The sequence below is a fragment of the Phytophthora ramorum genome (assembly GCF_020800215.1).
Source record: "Phytophthora ramorum isolate Pr-102 chromosome Unknown Phyram_PR-102_s0003, whole genome shotgun sequence".
NCBI classification, from domain to species: domain Eukaryota; phylum Oomycota; class Peronosporomycetes; order Peronosporales; family Peronosporaceae; genus Phytophthora; species Phytophthora ramorum.
The window spans coordinates 1336356-1353358 of record NW_027150649.1 but is presented as its reverse complement, the minus strand read 5'-3'; the positions used below and the strand labels follow the sequence as shown (position 1 = coordinate 1353358).

The following is a 17003-nucleotide window of genomic DNA, read 5'->3' as shown; positions in this document are numbered from 1 at the left end:
CTTCCGTTCCACCTCCACTGGCCGAAATTGAAAAAGTCTGCTACATGTACGTTGTTTTGGGAGCTCGACGCTAGAATAAAGCTTCGGTTTGATCACGACGCCCGGTGACACTCTTCGGCAAGCAAGAGCACCACCACGCCGGTTCTCTGTCTTGCTACGACACGAGAGCCCGGTCCTTGGCCAAAGTTGCAGACAGGTCTTGAAACATTTCACGCTGAATTTCTAGCCGAAGTAGGTGGTCGTGGTGCAAATCCTAGAGCTCATGCGCACCAGGCGTGCGATTGCCAAAACGTCAGACACTTCCCTTCCCTAAGAGGTGACAGGCTGTGACTGACAATCAGCATCTCTTGTCTTGGCGCCCGCCGAGGCTCAGCGTGCCTCTCCTCTGCCGACGGGCTCATTTGTCCCTCGACCGCCCAGCTGAGGGCTCATTCCGCCATTCGCGAATCCCAGTGATAGATACGTCTTCCTCGAAATCATCCACTTGACACTGGCGCAAATGGAGTTCAAAGAGTTTCGCAACCGGACAGCGCGTGAGCCCAACACGAGTCCGTACCCGCCCATGGAGCTGTCGCTCAAGGAGAAGGAGCTCTTGCGCAAGCTCGCAAAGGACCTGGTGGCGGTGAACCTCGAGGATTTCGAAGAGTTCCTCTTTGAGAACAACGGAGTGTTACCGGGGCACCAGTGGGAATTCGTGCGTCGTGACGAGCAGGTCGAGACATATCTGCGTCGTCCTGAGAACTACGGCCTGCGCGGCTTCGGTGCCACGAAGCGGTTCCGCCGCGATACGTCGGACGCCAGTGCAAGCATGAGCAGCACCAAGAGCGAGGAGCTGTCGTCGTTGGACGTGGCAGACATCCGATCCGTCGGATTCAAAGACGGCACGATCGAGGACGGTGTCTACGGAGCCATGAGCCCCACCACGGAAGTCTTCCGGACCAAATCGGCGTACGTCGACGACAAGATTGAGGAGTGTAATGTATTAGCCGTCATCGACAACGTCACGGATGCTGACCCGTTCACGTGCCTAACTGTCCGCTGGCGTGTCACGGAAAACCCGCCGGTCATGCGCACCTTTCTCAAGAGCTACGACCACATTTACCTCGAGGCCACAGGCTTCACGACCTTAAGCAACGGAGACCGCGTGAGCTTCCAGCTTCTCCACTCGATCGACTTTCCGCATTTCACCCCGCCGCTTTCGACGCACTCGCGTGGCCAAGTCGCCGGCATCCTGTTCATGCGCCAAATCGAAAAGGACGTCGTGCAGATTCATGGCCGCGCAGTGTTCGCGATCCCGTTCGAGCGAGCGCGCTCGCTTTTCACGCACATGGTGCTGGTCTCCATGTCCAAGTCGTGCATCAACATTTTCTTTGCTGCCCACATGAGGAAGCTGCGTTGGGCGCTGCATGAGCGAAGGAAAAAAGGGCTTGCCATTGGTCTGCTGTCGATCTCTAGCGGCAACGAGTGCAAGGTCTGCCAGAAGACGCCCACTGTCCGCAGGGGCTACAACTGCATGCTCTGCGGGGAGTTTGTGTGCAAGTCATGCCGTGTGTATCACAAAATCGCGGACATTGGCCCCGACAACAAGCTCTACTGGACCAAGGTCCACGTGTGCCCGTTCTGCATGACGCAGGTCATCAAGTCCGATACGTCGATCACGATGCGCTCCGAGATTGCCGCAGGTGAGTACCCGGACCAAGAAAAGGTCCTGTAGGCCGCATGCGTGTTTCAGTAGTTAGTAGACAGCGGTACGTCTCGTGCCATCAGTCATTATGACATCATTATATTTGTGGTCGATCCATCAAGTTTGGTGTGCTGGATGGCTGCATGCATAGTGTTTCGACATCAACATGTCCAGATGTCGTAAGGTGTTTTCACAGCCATGTGAAATGTTGCACACGATGGTGTTTCAGTCAGACAGCGATAGTGAAGTCATTTGCTCCTTCGACATTCACTTTTCGCTTCTGTTTGGTTGTTGCTGTGAATGCAACCCACACCGGACAATGGTCTGATAGTTCGTAGCCACATTGTATGCGAGACATATAGGTCTGCAAACGCGGTAGCATCGTGTCCTGGGGGTTCTGCACCGAAAGGCGAATGCTCTTTGATGGAGGATAGTATCGCCAATCAACGCGGAGCACGCCGCTATCCACCCTGTAGCCAGACTCTTCATCGGAGGTCTTGCAAAAATTACTGCTGCAACTGCTGAAGTCTGCACGGTCAATCCAAATGTTATCGTAGAGTCTGCCGAACACCGTGGTGGATAGTGGTGAGCGGATCAGAGCCATCCTGTGCGATCCGAGGCTTCCAAGCACGTCTTGCGGCGACAGATTAAAATCCCCCAGCACCACTATTTTCCTTTCGTTGGGCATCGACTCGCTCAACTCAGTCGCCAATCTGCTGATTTCAACAATTTCAGCATGCCGGTTTGCCTTCTCGCCAAAGGAAACGTGCACATTCATCAAAGAAAGCTCCAATTCCTGCAACCCTGACTTTGTCGCCGCTCGAAAAGTAGCAACGCACGGCAAGCGAGTGAACACGTTGCTGCCACTTTTTACGAGCGAGCACTTCTCGACGAGCCGGACTGTGTAGCGCCTGAAAAAGAACGCGTAGTGCTCAGCGCGCTTCTTGGAACCCGGTGATTTGCGCCCCACAGGATCCGACACTACGTAGTCCCACCCAGGCAGCATTGTCTTCAACCTTTTGAGAACTATCAGGTCCCTCACCTCCTGCAACGCGACAAGGTCGAACTCATCCAAAATGTCAGCAATGCGCTGCAGTAAATGCGTCTCCTTCCGCCGAGAGATGTTGCGAATGTTCCATGACGCCACAATTAGCGTTCGGTTCTCACCGCCACCAATTTTCTGGAACACACTTCCTCGTACGTCGCCCTCAGTCTCCCGACAAAAGTGGAAATTCTCCTCTTCACTATCAGAACTTTCATTTTCAATCTCTTTTCCCTTGTATTCACCTGTCACTTGCGCACCCGCTTGAATTTTCACGTAGGATTTCTGGCCGATACCTTTCACTGCCAGGAGGTCTTCCTTGCGATGGAACGGCCTGGCCTCGACGATCCGCTGAGCCAATGCCGGTCCCACCCCCTTGAGGCCCTGTAATTGCACCTTTGAGGCAGCATTTAGGTCGATTTTATTTGCATTGGTTTTAGCATCTACTTTTGTATAGGAGGGGGTTTCGTCCACGAAAACGGGGCTCTGGGCCGCGATGGCTGCGAATTTGACGGGGCCGATGCCTTTCACGCGCAATAAACCCTCGACTGACGAGAACGGACGCGACTCGATGATCAGCCGCGCGGTGACGCAGCCCACACCCGGCAACTGCTGCAGCTCGCTTGGTGTTGCCGTGTTCAAGTCCATCGATCCACAACTGCAATTTTTTGCGAACTTCCAGCATAAATGGTTTTAGCCAATCATACCACCCCAAATCCTTGGATCCGTTCCCGAAATTTGGGGAACGGGGTTTCCATAGTTGCACATGGTCAGGATGTTTCTGGTGGAGCGGCAGAAAATAATTTTCAGAAGTGCCGTTCTCTCTAATTTTACGCTTACTCGCTCTCGTCACACGGCATTTACAGTCCATTACTGCTATGCCGATGATGGAGGTGGCCGAGGTGAAAACCCGTCACACCAAATTAGTCACTCCGAAGATGGACTTTGTCCGCCGCTGTCACTCCAATAGATAGACAGAGAATGCGCGCAAGCGACCAGGACAGCTTCTGTCTCTTGTAATCCCCCATTCATATGCCACGCCCTTTCTTGCTCAGTAAAACTGCAATCCAAGAAAGCCGCAGTCATTAGTTCGGCGGAGGAGGGTGAGAGCTGACCTCGGTCCCGGGGAGCTTGCTCGCGACTTCATTTTCCAAGCTCCCCCGAACCAGGTGCGAGCCTTTGCCATGCCCTCTTCTTCGGCGTCATCCGCGTCTCCCGATGGTTCTACGACTGCCTCACCACCGCCTGTCGTACCAGTTTCGACAGTACAAAGCGTGACAGCATCAATTCCTGCTGAACTGGAGGAGGGTGTGGCGAATCTGGACCAAAACGCGAATTGTAAGCAAGAAATGGAGCTGGAAGGCACTACTGCGTACAACACTCAGCCCGGAGGAGACGTTGCTAGTGAAGCGAACATCTGGGACATCATCGTTGACTCTCACACGAATCTCGAGAGCTATGGCGACCAGCAGTTCGACCACGAAATGACAGAGCCGATGTCAAGCCTTTCGTCTCAAATCTCATCGAGCGCGACTTCCGACGCGATGTTGATGGCTTCACCGCACTTTCAGCTTCCGTCGTCCAACCTCCCGCCTACTTATGACGAGTACGGCTTCTTCTTTTCTCTTAATCGCTGCAATCATCTCACACTTGTTGTACTTTGTAGCTATCAATCATCGATCGACACGAGCTTGATCAGTGGCGGGGTTTCGCCAGCAATGCTGATCAACAACCACTCGTACTCCGGAACCACAGCGCCTAACCACTACGTCACCTTCAAGGCGCGACAGGACGGCACACCTTTCCGTACGTGTCCCTCTGGCACTCATGAGTGTGTCCCATCTAACGTTGTGCTCTCTACTGCAGCACTGTCGAAGCCTATAGTTCGCGAAGACGGACTTCTTCTCGTAGGCACGGAAATCGTCGACCCCTCAATCCAGACCGGCGAGAAGAACAGGATTTTTGTGACAAACTTCCTGAGCTCAACCGGTCATGCACAGCAGCCATCCAACATAATGGTGGAACAGGTATGCGGTCCCCGCTTCAACAGCCGATTTATCGTGATTTCTAACACCATCGTTGATTGATTTTCCTGCAGGAGGTTCGTGACATCCAGTGGATGGGCAGCACTCAGGCCGCCATCATCGCCGTCGGCAAAGAGATCCACCTTATTCAGCTGGGCGATCCCTCCGTCGGTGAACCGTGCAGACTCCAAGGTAAAATCAAAGTTGTGGAGGCTTCAATCCAAGTCGTGAGCGACAGCTTACTTGTTGTTTGATATCTGCAGACGCGATCAACACTGTCCACTCCGACGCTATTCGCGAGCTCGCTGTCTCGCCCCGTACGACTTCGTACGTGCTGTCCGGTGGTAGGTTGTATGATCATAGTCTTCATCTTGAAGGGTTGCTGACACGTTCGATGGCCTTCATTCAACAGGTTTTGACGAAACAGTTGTCGTGACCGATCTCCGAAACCAGGCAGACCCGAAAGCTTCTTGCGTGGTTGCGAAGTTTGACGCCTACGACGTCGTGAGTAGCGTTCGCTGGTCGCCAGAGGATTCGTCGCACTTGAGTTGGACGACCGATGGCGGTGACTTTCAAGTCGCTGACATTCGGATCCGCTCACCTCAGCTCCAAGTACCGCTGTACAGTTTTGTGGTAAGCGGCCGTCTGCAAAACGCTTGCAAAGTTTTCGGAGCTAACTTTGATTTGCCATTTGCAGAAGATGAACAAGCTGGGCGGCCTCTTCACGCATGAATACTTGAGCAGCTATAACGTCGCTCTAGGATTCGAGCAAGGCCACATCGCCCTTATAGATATCCGCAAGCCTCGACAGTCTTCGTGGTACGTGAGGATGTTGGACGCCACTCCCGATTATCCATCTAACCGGGTGTCTTTTGTTGTTGTGACGATTTCAGTACCTCACTGATTATTTCGAAATTGACAGCCACTGGAGAGATCCGGCGTTCCAAGTCCAACAAGTTTGCAATGTTTGGTCGTGGCGGGTACGACGAGCTTCATTTGGCCTCTTGATGTCCATTTTTGGAGAACTTTTGGTGTGAGTACTGAATTCACCACGTTCTGCCTTGTGCCAAGATTTTCGACTGCAGATCTTAACGCAACTGCTGACGGCTTGGATCAAATCACTTTGTACGTTGCTAGCTGAAATCGTAGGGGCGGGTGCTTGCGCTTACGTCTTCTTTCCAATGAATGTGCTTCAGGCAACAGCAACCACACCAAATCTCGTCGGCTTCGTACAAGACGAGTGGTGATTTCTCTTATGAAAGAGGAGCATACCTGGCTGTCTCCGACAAGTATGCAATATGCGCGGTTAAGTGTGAGCACACTCCAGGGTATAATACTGACGGACCTTTTGCGGCTTGTGTCCAATGCAGCATGAGCATCGTGTCTGTTTACACGGATGACGCCATCTTCGGGTCTGCGGCAGCATTCAATAGCACTGGTGGCAGCTGGTAAAGTCGCATTCGAGTACCTGGAAATTGTGCTGAAAAGCAAAAGGTTGTCAACGAAAAGCGATGGCATTATAAAACCCATAACATCTAGTGGTGTTGCATGCGCGAGATCTCTTGCAGCAATTTCGTGAGGTTGTTTTGCGGCTTTAGGTTGATAAAGCTGTCGAAGTGCGACCATGAGTAGCCATCGGTGTGCGCTACATCACCGCTGGGATCTGAGGGCAGAATAAAATGCAATAGTAAGCACCATCCCAACAAATCAAGCAAAACAAATATCACCATTGTACCTGGATTCAACGCAAGCTGGACTCGGCCAAGAGCGTTGCACTCGTACCATTCCGTTTCCTTGCTCCGCGATTTGTTGGACAATCCGATCATAGTGGTCGCTAATTGCGTCCTCAAAGCCGGAGACTGTACGGCTTGAGAAAACTTAACGCGCGTAGGCTGTGTCAGCTCCGAGAGGCCAGCCTGAATTCGCTGCAGCGCGTTGACTTGCTGATCAGTACACAGGTAAAGCATCTCGATCAGACGGACCACTGCCAAGCAAGCCTGCTCGCCCTCCTGCTGAAGAAACATATTGTTGTCCTCGTTTGCGTCGGCGTTGTTCGTTTTCTTCTTCGGCTTGCTGTCTCCGTCGTACGCACGCTGCCAAAGCTGTAGAGCCCAGCTAATCGCTTGGAAAATAATATTGTTGTTGCGCATTTTAGTGCCCTTGGCACGCGACTTGGCTCGTGCCTTTGCAGAGCTCTTCGCCGTGATGCCGTCGGTCTGCAACAACGAAAACAGGCGGGTGCGGAACACCCACGATTTCCCTTCCAGACGTTCATAGCGTGAGCGGCACAAATGTAGGTCGTGCTGGAAGCAGTAGATGTAAAACTGCAGCACCAGCAAGTGGCGACGCCAGCCCTCGTCCTTCTTGGGCTTTCCATCCTCTCCGACGCTTTTATTCCCACTAACCTCCTGCAGCGCCGTAGCTAACGGTTCCCACTGGTTCGGGAACGTCACCGCGCAGCTGCACGACGCTGCCTTATCAAATACAAACACTAGTGCCGCATAAATCGCCACCGCGTCACTGTAAGCAATCGCCTCGTGGCTCTGAATGCGGTCGATGAGCTCGGCATAGAGCAAGTCTGACGGATACTCTTTGCCGAGCACCACAATACTTCGGAGAGTAGCAATGGCCACGCCAGGGTCGTTCGTACTCAGCGACGTGACCATGTCGAACACCAGTGACGCGTTCATGGACGACTTGAGTGTAGACGACGGCGTGATGGGTTTCAGACCGTCCGACCTGTTGGTAGGGGGCGTGGTGGGGGCCGAAGTTGCCCCAGAAGTTGCACGGCGCTTGGCCGCTCGCTCTGGAGTCTTCTCGGGCGTGGAGAAAAACTCGGTGATGGACTGGCTGCGCACTTTGGACTTGTTCCTGGTAGGTCGAGGAGGAGTCATCGAGGACTTTGTGGGCTTCTTTGAAGCGCTGGACTTGGTGTCCGAGTACACGAAGCTCAGCATCTCCTCAATATTGACATCACTGTCACTGTCACTACCGCTTAATACGTTGCTGAGGCGACTGGAGGCTGCGCGACGAGGCTTCACTGAAGCTTTCGGCTGGTCATGTTCGTCTGTGGATATAGACGTGAATAGGGAGACTTAGAGCGCGAATGCGAGGTGAGAAGGAAGGGAAGAGTCTGGTGCATCGAATACAGGGTCGTAGGACGCGGTGCGTACCGTCGGAGATGAGAATAACCGTGTCTGTGGTGGCGTCTGCCGCCTCCGCGGGCTTGAGCTCTGTCATGCGTTTTGTGAATGAGGAAATTATGTGCGTGCACTCATGAATTTTACTACCCCTTTAGTGACTATGCATTAGTGACTACCACGCACTTCAACTTGCATTCTACAAGTTGAGCGTTGTCGTGGCGTTCTTACGTGTTGGAGAGCTGCTGGGTGGCCCCCCTGTTGTGTTTTTTGCACTGTCGCTGCTAGTTACGGCGTTGAATTTTTGGCGGAAGACGTCTGAGTGCATCACAATTACTTTTTTTGTTGGGTCGTCATCGTCATCCTCGTCTTCGTCTTCTTCGGGAACTGCTTTACTATCCTTGGAGCGATGGGCATTAATTCCGCTCTTGATAGTAGAAGGGGGTTCGACACCGTACAGTTTGGATAGTGGCAACGTTACAGAGTCTTGTTGCTCTCTTCTTCCTTGATACTGTCGCAGTCGTCGCAAGGTGTCGCTGCTGTTCGGGGCCGAGGAAGCCTCCGTCTCCTCGAGTATTTTGGCCATGATGAACTGCATGATACGCTCCTCGACGGCTCCAATTCTGCGCATCATCCCTGATCCTCGTATAGTCTGGAGAGTAGGCGAACGACGCAAGGATGTTAGACCAGGAGGAGTTTGAGGAACATATCGCAGCCTACCACGCTATTCAACACGTCTTCATTGCGCTCGTTTGAGAAAAACTCTTTGTAGATATCGTGAATAGGATCTCGAAGAAATTTTACCCTGAAGTATTCCATGAAATCAACGTGTGAGTGCGGAGACAAGCTCATTGTGAAAGACACGTGCTTCAGCAACGTACGCTTCGGTAAAGATATCTGCGTCCTTGGCCCAACGCTTGATATGAACTTCGTCTATGTCGAGATGCTTCTGAAGCTCTATCACAAGTTCGAACCAAGAATTTCTTTAAGACATGCACAAGTGAATCATAGCACACGAAGAAGGTCAAATCCATACCGGAGGGTTTCTCCGCATCATCGCCCGTTGAGTCGTTCTCACTGGCGCCACTAAGCCGCGCGATGTCATCAGTAAGTTGAGCAATAGATTCATTCAGCGCTTCATCTTCCAGTAAACAATCGTCAACATATTTAGTTGCAGCAGCATAAGGAACGAACAGAGCTTACTTGCTGCTGTTTGTGCTTCAATTTGCGCGAAGACTTCCGCTTTTGTGCACTCTTGCTCATTGTACTTGTGGATAAACTCGCTCAACGTCTTCACACTCGTCTCCTCGATGATACGGTCCAGTAGTCGCTTTTTTTGCTCGAAAGACACAATCTTCTGCTCCAAGGTGACCTTTTTCCACTTTGAGGTTTTACTGCTGTGTACAACGCGCTCGCATTAGGCCCAAAGAGACCGTGTACAATACATGGAGACTGGTCACTTACCTCACATGCGTCCGACGATGAGCGATATTGTTGTGGAACATGCTGTATTTCTAGGGAGGCAAGTACCCTAGTTAGTCACACGCAACAATCATACCAGAGAGCTACAGGCACTTACATGAGACACAGGGGCAGGTGGATCATGCGACGATCCTTGTTTCTCCGCCTTCACGATTTCTTCTACCTGGACCAGCAATCGCTGCCGTTCCAGTCGAAAAGCCTGTTTCTCCGTGTCAAATTCTAGTTCCGTCGCAGCAATCTCACTCTTCATCTCGACTGCTCGTCGCTTTAGCTCCGCAGCCTCTGTTTGTGCTCGCTTCACGTCTTCTTCAGCTTCTTGAATATCCTCGAGCATTTCCTTCTCGTTCGCCAGCGCGTCCAATCTTTTCCGTCGAGTTTCATCGATCAAGTTCCGCAGCTTCTGAAGCTCCACGGATCGCTCCGCAACTGCAACTTTCAGACGCTCTTCCGTCTGCAATTGTCGCTCCTTACCCGCTGCATTAATTGGTGGACGCTTTGCCACATTGCTTTCTTGTTCCTTCTCCGTCTGTGGAATTGTTGGTAGTTGTTTCACAGCTCCCTTGGCCCCGGCTGCAATCGACAACACCAGCGCACCCAACATTCCCTTCCCCACTGCAGATTCCTTGACCTCTACAGACTGCTCTACCTGCTTCCCCGTCTTCTTCCTCTCCCTGAGCTGTTTATTGGCCTCGGCCAACTTGGTCTCCAGCTCCACGAGCCTTTTCCTCTCCGTCTGCACCTTGATGAGCGCCAGATCTCCCTCCGTCCGGATACGATCCAGCTCCTCTTCGTATTGCGAGTGCAACGGACTGATCAAATCATGGTGCTCCACCGAGCTTTTCTTCTTGCGGTCAGCCTCTGCATCCTTCGACATCATTATGAATTCCGTTATGTCTGTTGAAGTTTGTGTAGCCACTTCTACGATCAAATCCGGTAATCATTCACGTACATCCATCTTCATCGCTGTATGGATATCTCTAACGTGGCAAACATCAAATTGGAATGGCGAACGTAGTGATCACGGCCAGCTCGAGCCTGGCCGGCACGCAGACGATCGCGGGCGTGCCCGTGGAGCTGGGGCAGCCCGTGCACGTGAACACCAAGAAGCAGCTGCAGCGGCAGATCAACCAGATCGTGGGCTGGAATGACCTGGACCGCGCGCCCATGAACGTGGCGCAGACAATGCAGCGCGGAAGCGAGCACCAGGTGGCCGAGCACCCGTACTTTGTGTGCGAGAAGTCGGTGGGCGTGCGCTACCTGGCGCTGCTGGTGCAGGGCCGCTGCTACCTCATCTCACAGAACTACGACGTCCGCGAGGTGGCGCTCTTCTGCCCCGTGCGGCCCGACCGACTGCAGCCCGGCGTGGATCGGAACACGGTCGTGCCGCATCAATGGACCATTCTCGACGGACTCATGGTGTGCGATAAAGACGGCAGCAAATCGGTGCTCACGCTGCTGCTGTACGACATTCTGGCGCTCAATGGCAGCCCCGTCATGACTTCCAAACTCCAGGACAGACTCAAGCTGATCCAGAACGACGTGGTGGGTCCACGCAAGCAGCTGCCGCCTCCGAAGGGACAGCCGCCGGATATGTTCCAGCTCGTGCTGCAGTCCATGTACCCCATCAATCGTGTGGGGCACGTCATTCGCAGTATCCTGCCCAGAGTCTCGCAGACTCGACAGAATGCAGGGCTTGTGTTCACGCCCGTGCTGCTGCCGTACACCCCGGGGTATTCTAAAGGACTGTTCAATTGGACACCGACAGCGATGCTGTTTGCCGATTTCCAGCTGGGTGTAGAGTGGCGAGGACGCCCGCCGAAGCCAGGTTTCAAGTTGGTGATCCATGATAAGAGAACTCAAGTCTTCCATGACTGGATCACGTTCGCGCCAGGTGAGATGGCAGCTTTACCGGACTGGCGATCAAGGTGACTAATTGTTCTTATTGTGGTGGATGACACTAGATGACTTCGAGACCTTCCGACAGGATAAGAAGGCGTCATCCCGCATTGTGGAATGTGTCTACGACCCGGAGTGGCTAACGTATATCCCGTCGCATGACAAGAGCACGTGGGATTCTGGCAGTGCAGAGTTTAATGCTACCGATCGCGGTGTTGGGTGGAGAAAAGGTATGCAAGCTCGCTGCATTTCATTCCGTTGCTTGTTTCACTTTCTTATCTGCTGTGTATTGTTCGATAAAAGGTGGCTGGCGATTTATTCGATGCCGTCCGGACCGCGGGATGCCGCTGGAGCGCAACTTCCTGTCCGTGATTGAGAAAGCGATTGGCGAAGACATTAAGCTCGATGAAATCGAGCGCTTTTTCCCTGATGACCCGTCCAAGAAACCAATGGCGCAACAAAAAAGTCGCCACGATACCCCGTCGGCGTCAGACGTAAGTTATTTTGTGTTGTCTGTAATAGCTGCTGTGTTATCGTGATGCTAATCCGCTACGTGTGTAACGAACAGGAATTTGCGCCTCCTAACAAGAAGAAGCGCGGTGGCGGTGCTGGTGGAGGTCAAGGGCCAGGTACAGGAGTGTGCTACGACTTCCAGAACAAGGGTGTGTGTCAGCGCGGCCGCTTCTGCCACTTCTCGCATTGCGCCTGCAATTCTACGTGTTCGTGCACGCCGACCAAGAATACTTATGGTAACGAAGTGTTCGATTGTGAACAGATAGTGGAGTTTGAGAGCTAACCGTTTATCTTGTTGTCATTTTGCAGGCCAACGACCATCCTACAGACGGAATGACTACGATGCTCCGCCATCTCCAGAAGTTCCGCCAACGTTGGTCGCTGACGGGTCTGCAGTGCCAGACAAATCCCCGTCATTGCGCCACACCAACTCGTTTGAGCGAGATTCCACCCTAAAAAACGACGCTGCTCCAGGAGAGGAGGAAGAAGCTGGCGAGCTTACAGACAACAGTACGTCGTCTGCTATCCAATCTTGGCTACTACAACACTGACGTTTCTTTGGGTGTGTGATGCTAGACAACCTGCATATCAACAGCATCTACGCGCCTCTCGAGAACTTTGACAAGGAGACCATTGCTGCCAAGCGTGCGCAACTGGCAGCACTTGGCAACCGCCGAATCTGGGCTAGCCTTGGACTCGAAGACAAGCCGCAGCGCACGCGCCCTTGCGGCCTCATTGTGTCGAAATCTGGTGAAGTGGCGTACGTCCGTGCGCTGGAGAAATAAGCTACTGATGCAGTTTCCGCTTCATTACTTTACGTCACGGAATACAAATAAGATGAGTCCGCTGCTATCTGACGATTGCTGCGTTACCCTTGCCGAACAAATGCGTTGCGTGCTACCTTGATGAGTCTCTACTGTTGCTTGGGTGCAGCCTTCCGCGGAAGGTCCTCAAACACCATCGTGCCGTCCTTCAAGCCCTGGATCTCGTCCTTCGTGAGGAATCTGCCTCCAGGCCCACGCGGCCGCCGCATCGCGTGCTTGTGACGAGAGTCGTGCAGATACGCCTTGCGCTGACGAGGGTTTCCTAGCTTAGCTTCCAGTTTTGCCCGCTGCTGGCGGCGGATCATAATGCGGTGGTACTGCTTAGCGTTCACGTAAACTGGTTCCTCCTCCGTAGTTTCGGCCGAGTTGGGAGTCGTAGGACGAGGGAACATGGACTGCGATAGCTGCAGCAACAGGAGCAAGGCATCAGAACAAAATCTACCACCATTACACGCCATACAGCCTCACCATGTAGGGCTGCATCATTGCGCTCGAGCTGTACATGGCCCGGAGCTGCTCACTGTTCGTTTGTTGCTGCAAAAGTCCAAGCCAAGCGTCAGTTAGTTACATATTTCACACGTAGCCACATAACTCCAGCTAATTCTTCTTGCTTACCATCTAAAACGCAGCGAATTAGAAGCAAGCCGAGAGTAAAGAGAAAGAGAAAAACCGGTCAGCATCTTCCCACGACAAGACGAGGGAATACAAGGCGCTCACCAGCTGCTGGATGTATTGCTGCTGCTGCTGTTGGAAGAGCGCAAGCTGTGCCTGGAGATCGGCCTGGGACGCCTCCGCGCCGGCGTTGGGGGTGGACGTGGGGGTGGTGGCATCCGTGTCCGTGAAGACCAGCTTGGTGTCCGTTCCGGTGCTCGTGGTGTCCTCCATGCTGCAGAGGAGGGTGAAATAAACGTACACGGGGTGAGTCAACATGCATGCGCTGCCCTCAACATCTAATGAGGCCCGGATACACAAGGCTCTCGCTGTCCTCGCCCTCGTCTTACCTGCTGGCGGCTTTGTTCTGAAATGAGCGCGGGAATGGGCAGCGCTGTTTTGAACAACTGGGCACAATTTGATTGGCTGAAAATGAGGTTGGTGTACACGACACAAAACAGACTTGAAGCGACACCTCGGCAATTAGGGACAAAAAGGGACCATGAGAGGTGACGCCAACTCGACGCAGATCCGCGTGCTCGATGGGGCCGCGCTGGTAACGTACCAGGCGTAATGGTGCTGGGTATCGCAGAAATGAAGAGCTGACAGATCTTGGGTGTTGTGACTTAGAGGGCGCTCTCGACGGAGCTCAACTCCAGCAAATATGCCATCGACGCGCACAACCGCTCGATCGGAGAGCTCGGCAACCTGTCCGAGGTGCGATCAAGGCTGGAGCTTATTGTGATCTATTATTCCTGATATAATATGCCCTGCGTTTCTGGCTGTTGCACTGCAGCTTCCGAAGCTCTGCTCGCTGGACGTGTCGTTCAACAAGATCACGTCGCTGCGGAACGTCAGTACGGCGAGAGAGCTGCGAGAGCTCAAGATCTACAACAATAAGCTGACCAACACGATCGGACTGAAAGCGTACGTTTACTAGATTGTTAGAGTGCAGTGGGGCCAACTATTGTTGTTGTTTCAAGCAACTCGAGTCTGGAAGGTCTCCAGATGAACGACAACCAGATTGAGCAGATCTCGGGCGATTTCTTAGCTCTTGGGAGACTCAAGAATCTGTGGCTGAACGGCAACCAAATTGCATCCGTCCAGAACCTTCGCGGGTGCAAACTCCTTGTGCACCTGGACTTGGGCCGCAACCGTCTGCAGGGTGCTGTATCCGAGGTTTGTTCCTCGCAAACGTGCTTGGTCGTTGCTACCGTACAGTCTGATTGAGCAATAAGCAACTCTTTTGGTCTTTGCTGTAGGGGCTGGATGCACTCACCAATCTGGAGCAGCTGAACCTGACCGGAAATGAACTAACATCTGTTGGCAACCTCGCTCACCTCACGAAGTTGGAAGAGCTGAACCTGTCAGAAAACAAGCTCACATCGTTGCAAGGCATAATGCCTCCGAATCTAGTTGTAAGTCTTCATGATGTTGTGTGCCATGTTGCTAACTAACTGTTGTGGGTCGCAACTTGGGGTTTCCTCTTCAGGTGCTTCGAGTTAATGGAAACCAGATTTCTGACTTCCAAGGTTTAGTGACACCGCTGGAGAAACTTAACGAGCTTTACGCACAGGACAATGTCATTACGGACTTGGAGCTGCTTCCTACCCGTTGCGCTCAGCTCGAGTCCGTCGACTTACGAAATAACCAGATCACCTTGAGTTCTCAGATTGTGGTCCTAGCAAAGTGCGCGGTACTGCAAGATATTTGGCTGCAGGGAAATCCCTGCTGTTTTTCGAGCAGGTACGCTATGACTACTGAAATTGCAACAAGACTGTCTTACTGATGTAAAACGTTGGTGATGCACCCGGCTTTTGTGCTTGCATCAAGCTATCTTATCGACGTTATGATAGCTTTCCCGGAGTTAAAGACTCTGGATGCGTTCACAGACGCACAGTTGCAGAGTCACCGTGAGAAGTTGAAGAAAGGCATCATCTCCCAAGAAGAATTGCTCAATTCATCAAGATCTTCAACACCTTCATATCGCCCAGGAACGGCATCATCTCGGCCTGGTAGTGCACGAGCACTGACACCCAGTGGAAGGGCGGCGACATCTGATTCCGCTCCTGTTTTCCATACGCCTTCTTCCCGAATCGGTAAGCAGCTCCTTTGATTTTATATTTTGTGCGGTGCCTGACTCGTTTCACTTGTCTACGGATATATATGCAGGTAATCTAACAAAGCTCACAAGTACAGATGAGCTTACCAAAGTCCAGGAGGAGGTACGCGATCGGCTGCAGAAGATAAAACAACTACTCCATCGTGTGGGGAGTAACAGCGAGGAGGCAGCGATCCCCGAGAAAAAGAAGGAGATGAAGGGAGCAATACCTGTCCAGCGACGTTCATCGGCTCCAGTGGACTCGATTTCAGCAGCCATCGCAGCCAAGAAGAGTGGCCCAGCTGCCAAGATGGGAACACGACAAAATCCTGATTCTGATGTTGCAAAGGTCGCTTCCTCGGTATCGTCGCCCACAGTCTCTGTGCGTTCTGCTAGTGACCCAGAGCGGACCCCAAAAATCGTGCATCGAGCACGAACAGTGCAGTCACTGATCAGAAGGTCGTGCATGGACGCGGGTACAGATCCTTTTGAGTCCCTCATGGGTTTCAACAAGCCGGTTATTATTTACACGCCAGCTCATGGCTGTGAGATGGAGACACAAACTGCATTACCGCCAGCACCTCTTTTGTCGGTCTCAAAGTCGGGTTCCCTTCGTGACCCGGAATTCAAATTCCCTTCGGCGCAGGAAAGGAGCCACGAGCACAACAATGACGAGAACACAGCAACGGACGAAACAATTCCAGAGGTCGAGAAGAACGAGATCCCATGGGAGCCTCAGGATGGCGACGCGATCGAGTCTGAAATGAAGAATTATCTTATGCTGCATGCGGCGGACAGCACCCCCTCCAGCGACAACCAGAACATAGCTGAAGAACAGCCCGAAGAGGATGTCCATCCTGCCAAGTTCTGGTCCGATTCTCCTCGATTGGATCCCACCAAGACAGCGGAACGGCGCAAGCCTCCGACCTCGCTTTCTAGAACAGGCTACCGGTCTTTTCGAATGCCCTCACGACCCAGCAGTTCCGATAGCGTAGCTTGACCATGGAGACAGATACCGATATGACATGTAAACGCTGCATTAATGTGAGGATTGAATGCCTACCATAGTACATTATATAGCTCCTGTTATTCTCTCAGTCCAAGAAGCTACTCCGAAGTGTCCATCGCGTTTAAAGATCTCGCCTTGCGCACTGCATTCTCCACGTACCTGGAACACACAGCGACAAGGGATTAGCTTCGTCTCAATTGACCAGTAAGAACCAGCTTTGCCTACCTCAGATTCCTCTCGACAGCGGTCATCTTCGCGTTTAGAACTGCGAGGCGAGCTTTTGTACTCGTATCTGCACGTAACAGGTCACACGCAACCTCAGCAAGTGGAAAAGGCGCTAGGATCTACACCCTGAACAGACGTACGGAAGCGGTTGATAATCTCCACGACGTCCAGCAGCTGAAGTTGCACCCGCTCAATCTGCTCGGCCGTCGCCCAGTCCTCGCGAAGCACGGACGTTCGGGCGCTGCATCACACACACAACAACGTATTAGACTGGAAGGGCCTTCACCGCAAGCATTACAGGCACCCACGCCATGGTATCTCTAAATGGCTTTGGCGCGTCAGCGGCCTTTGATTGGTGCAAGCAACTTCAAGTTGAGGAGTGATGGTCTTCCCTGCGACCGGTGAATCATTC

At 52.7% G+C, this 17003-nt stretch overlaps 9 protein-coding genes across 10 annotated transcripts; 4 read left to right on the top strand and 5 right to left on the bottom strand.

The window, feature by feature from the left end:
• Positions 1–499: 499 nt before the first annotated feature.
• On the top strand, positions 500–1714 carry KRP23_3619 (uncharacterized protein; the record flags this gene model as incomplete). The annotated part of the gene is made up of 1 exon (XM_067888494.1): positions 500–1714. The coding sequence occupies one exon, from the start codon at positions 500–502 to the stop codon at positions 1712–1714; it is 1215 nt and encodes a 404-aa protein (XP_067747732.1).
• A 199-nt stretch (positions 1715–1913) lies between these two features.
• KRP23_3618 (Endonuclease/exonuclease/phosphatase family domain-containing protein 1) lies at positions 1914–3374 on the bottom strand (the record flags this gene model as incomplete). The annotated part of the gene is made up of 1 exon (XM_067888493.1): positions 1914–3374. The coding sequence occupies one exon, from the start codon at positions 3372–3374 to the stop codon at positions 1914–1916; it is 1461 nt and encodes a 486-aa protein (XP_067747731.1).
• A 536-nt stretch (positions 3375–3910) lies between these two features.
• KRP23_3617 (uncharacterized protein) lies at positions 3911–6202 on the top strand (the record flags this gene model as incomplete). The annotated part of the gene is made up of 11 exons (XM_067888492.1): positions 3911–4332; positions 4393–4532; positions 4593–4753; positions 4825–4942; positions 5014–5094; positions 5163–5383; positions 5448–5569; positions 5644–5730; positions 5822–5875; positions 5947–6039; positions 6121–6202. 11 exons carry the CDS (start codon positions 3911–3913, stop codon positions 6200–6202), a joined length of 1581 nt encoding a protein of 526 aa, XP_067747730.1.
• An 83-nt stretch (positions 6203–6285) lies between these two features.
• Positions 6286–7990, bottom strand: KRP23_3616 (uncharacterized protein; the record flags this gene model as incomplete). 2 transcript variants are annotated; one of them, XM_067888490.1, is made up of 3 exons in its annotated part: positions 6286–6413; positions 6486–7844; positions 7924–7990. In XM_067888490.1, the coding sequence occupies 3 exons, from the start codon at positions 7988–7990 to the stop codon at positions 6286–6288; spliced, it is 1554 nt and encodes a 517-aa protein (XP_067747729.1). The 2 variants fall into 2 exon arrangements, with proteins under 2 accessions (XP_067747729.1, XP_067747728.1); XM_067888489.1 differs by having other exon boundaries at positions 6486–7817.
• Positions 7991–8089: 99 nt separating this feature from the next.
• On the bottom strand, positions 8090–10249 carry KRP23_3615 (uncharacterized protein; the record flags this gene model as incomplete). The annotated part of the gene is made up of 7 exons (XM_067888488.1): positions 8090–8542; positions 8611–8695; positions 8772–8847; positions 8927–9031; positions 9094–9284; positions 9355–9404; positions 9470–10249. The coding sequence occupies 7 exons, from the start codon at positions 10247–10249 to the stop codon at positions 8090–8092; spliced, it is 1740 nt and encodes a 579-aa protein (XP_067747727.1).
• Positions 10250–10374: 125 nt separating this feature from the next.
• On the top strand, positions 10375–12566 carry KRP23_3614 (mRNA-capping enzyme subunit alpha; the record flags this gene model as incomplete). Its single annotated transcript, XM_067888487.1, has 6 exons — positions 10375–11263; positions 11334–11498; positions 11572–11762; positions 11837–12017; positions 12091–12291; positions 12358–12566. 6 exons carry the CDS (start codon positions 10375–10377, stop codon positions 12564–12566), a joined length of 1836 nt encoding a protein of 611 aa, XP_067747726.1.
• A 128-nt stretch (positions 12567–12694) lies between these two features.
• KRP23_3613 (Transcriptional activator HAP2) lies at positions 12695–13109 on the bottom strand (the record flags this gene model as incomplete). The annotated part of the gene is made up of 2 exons (XM_067888486.1): positions 12695–13009; positions 13074–13109. The coding sequence occupies 2 exons, from the start codon at positions 13107–13109 to the stop codon at positions 12695–12697; spliced, it is 351 nt and encodes a 116-aa protein (XP_067747725.1).
• Positions 13110–13758: 649 nt separating this feature from the next.
• KRP23_3612 (Protein phosphatase 1 regulatory subunit 7) lies at positions 13759–16357 on the top strand (the record flags this gene model as incomplete). The annotated part of the gene is made up of 8 exons (XM_067888485.1): positions 13759–13812; positions 13887–13973; positions 14053–14183; positions 14240–14435; positions 14519–14674; positions 14749–15002; positions 15090–15355; positions 15429–16357. The coding sequence occupies 8 exons, from the start codon at positions 13759–13761 to the stop codon at positions 16355–16357; spliced, it is 2073 nt and encodes a 690-aa protein (XP_067747724.1).
• A 107-nt stretch (positions 16358–16464) lies between these two features.
• KRP23_3611 (putative protein BRICK1) lies at positions 16465–16904 on the bottom strand (the record flags this gene model as incomplete). Its single annotated transcript, XM_067888484.1, has 4 exons — positions 16465–16525; positions 16592–16658; positions 16732–16832; positions 16900–16904. The coding sequence occupies 4 exons, from the start codon at positions 16902–16904 to the stop codon at positions 16465–16467; spliced, it is 234 nt and encodes a 77-aa protein (XP_067747723.1).
• Positions 16905–17003: the final 99 nt, after the last annotated feature.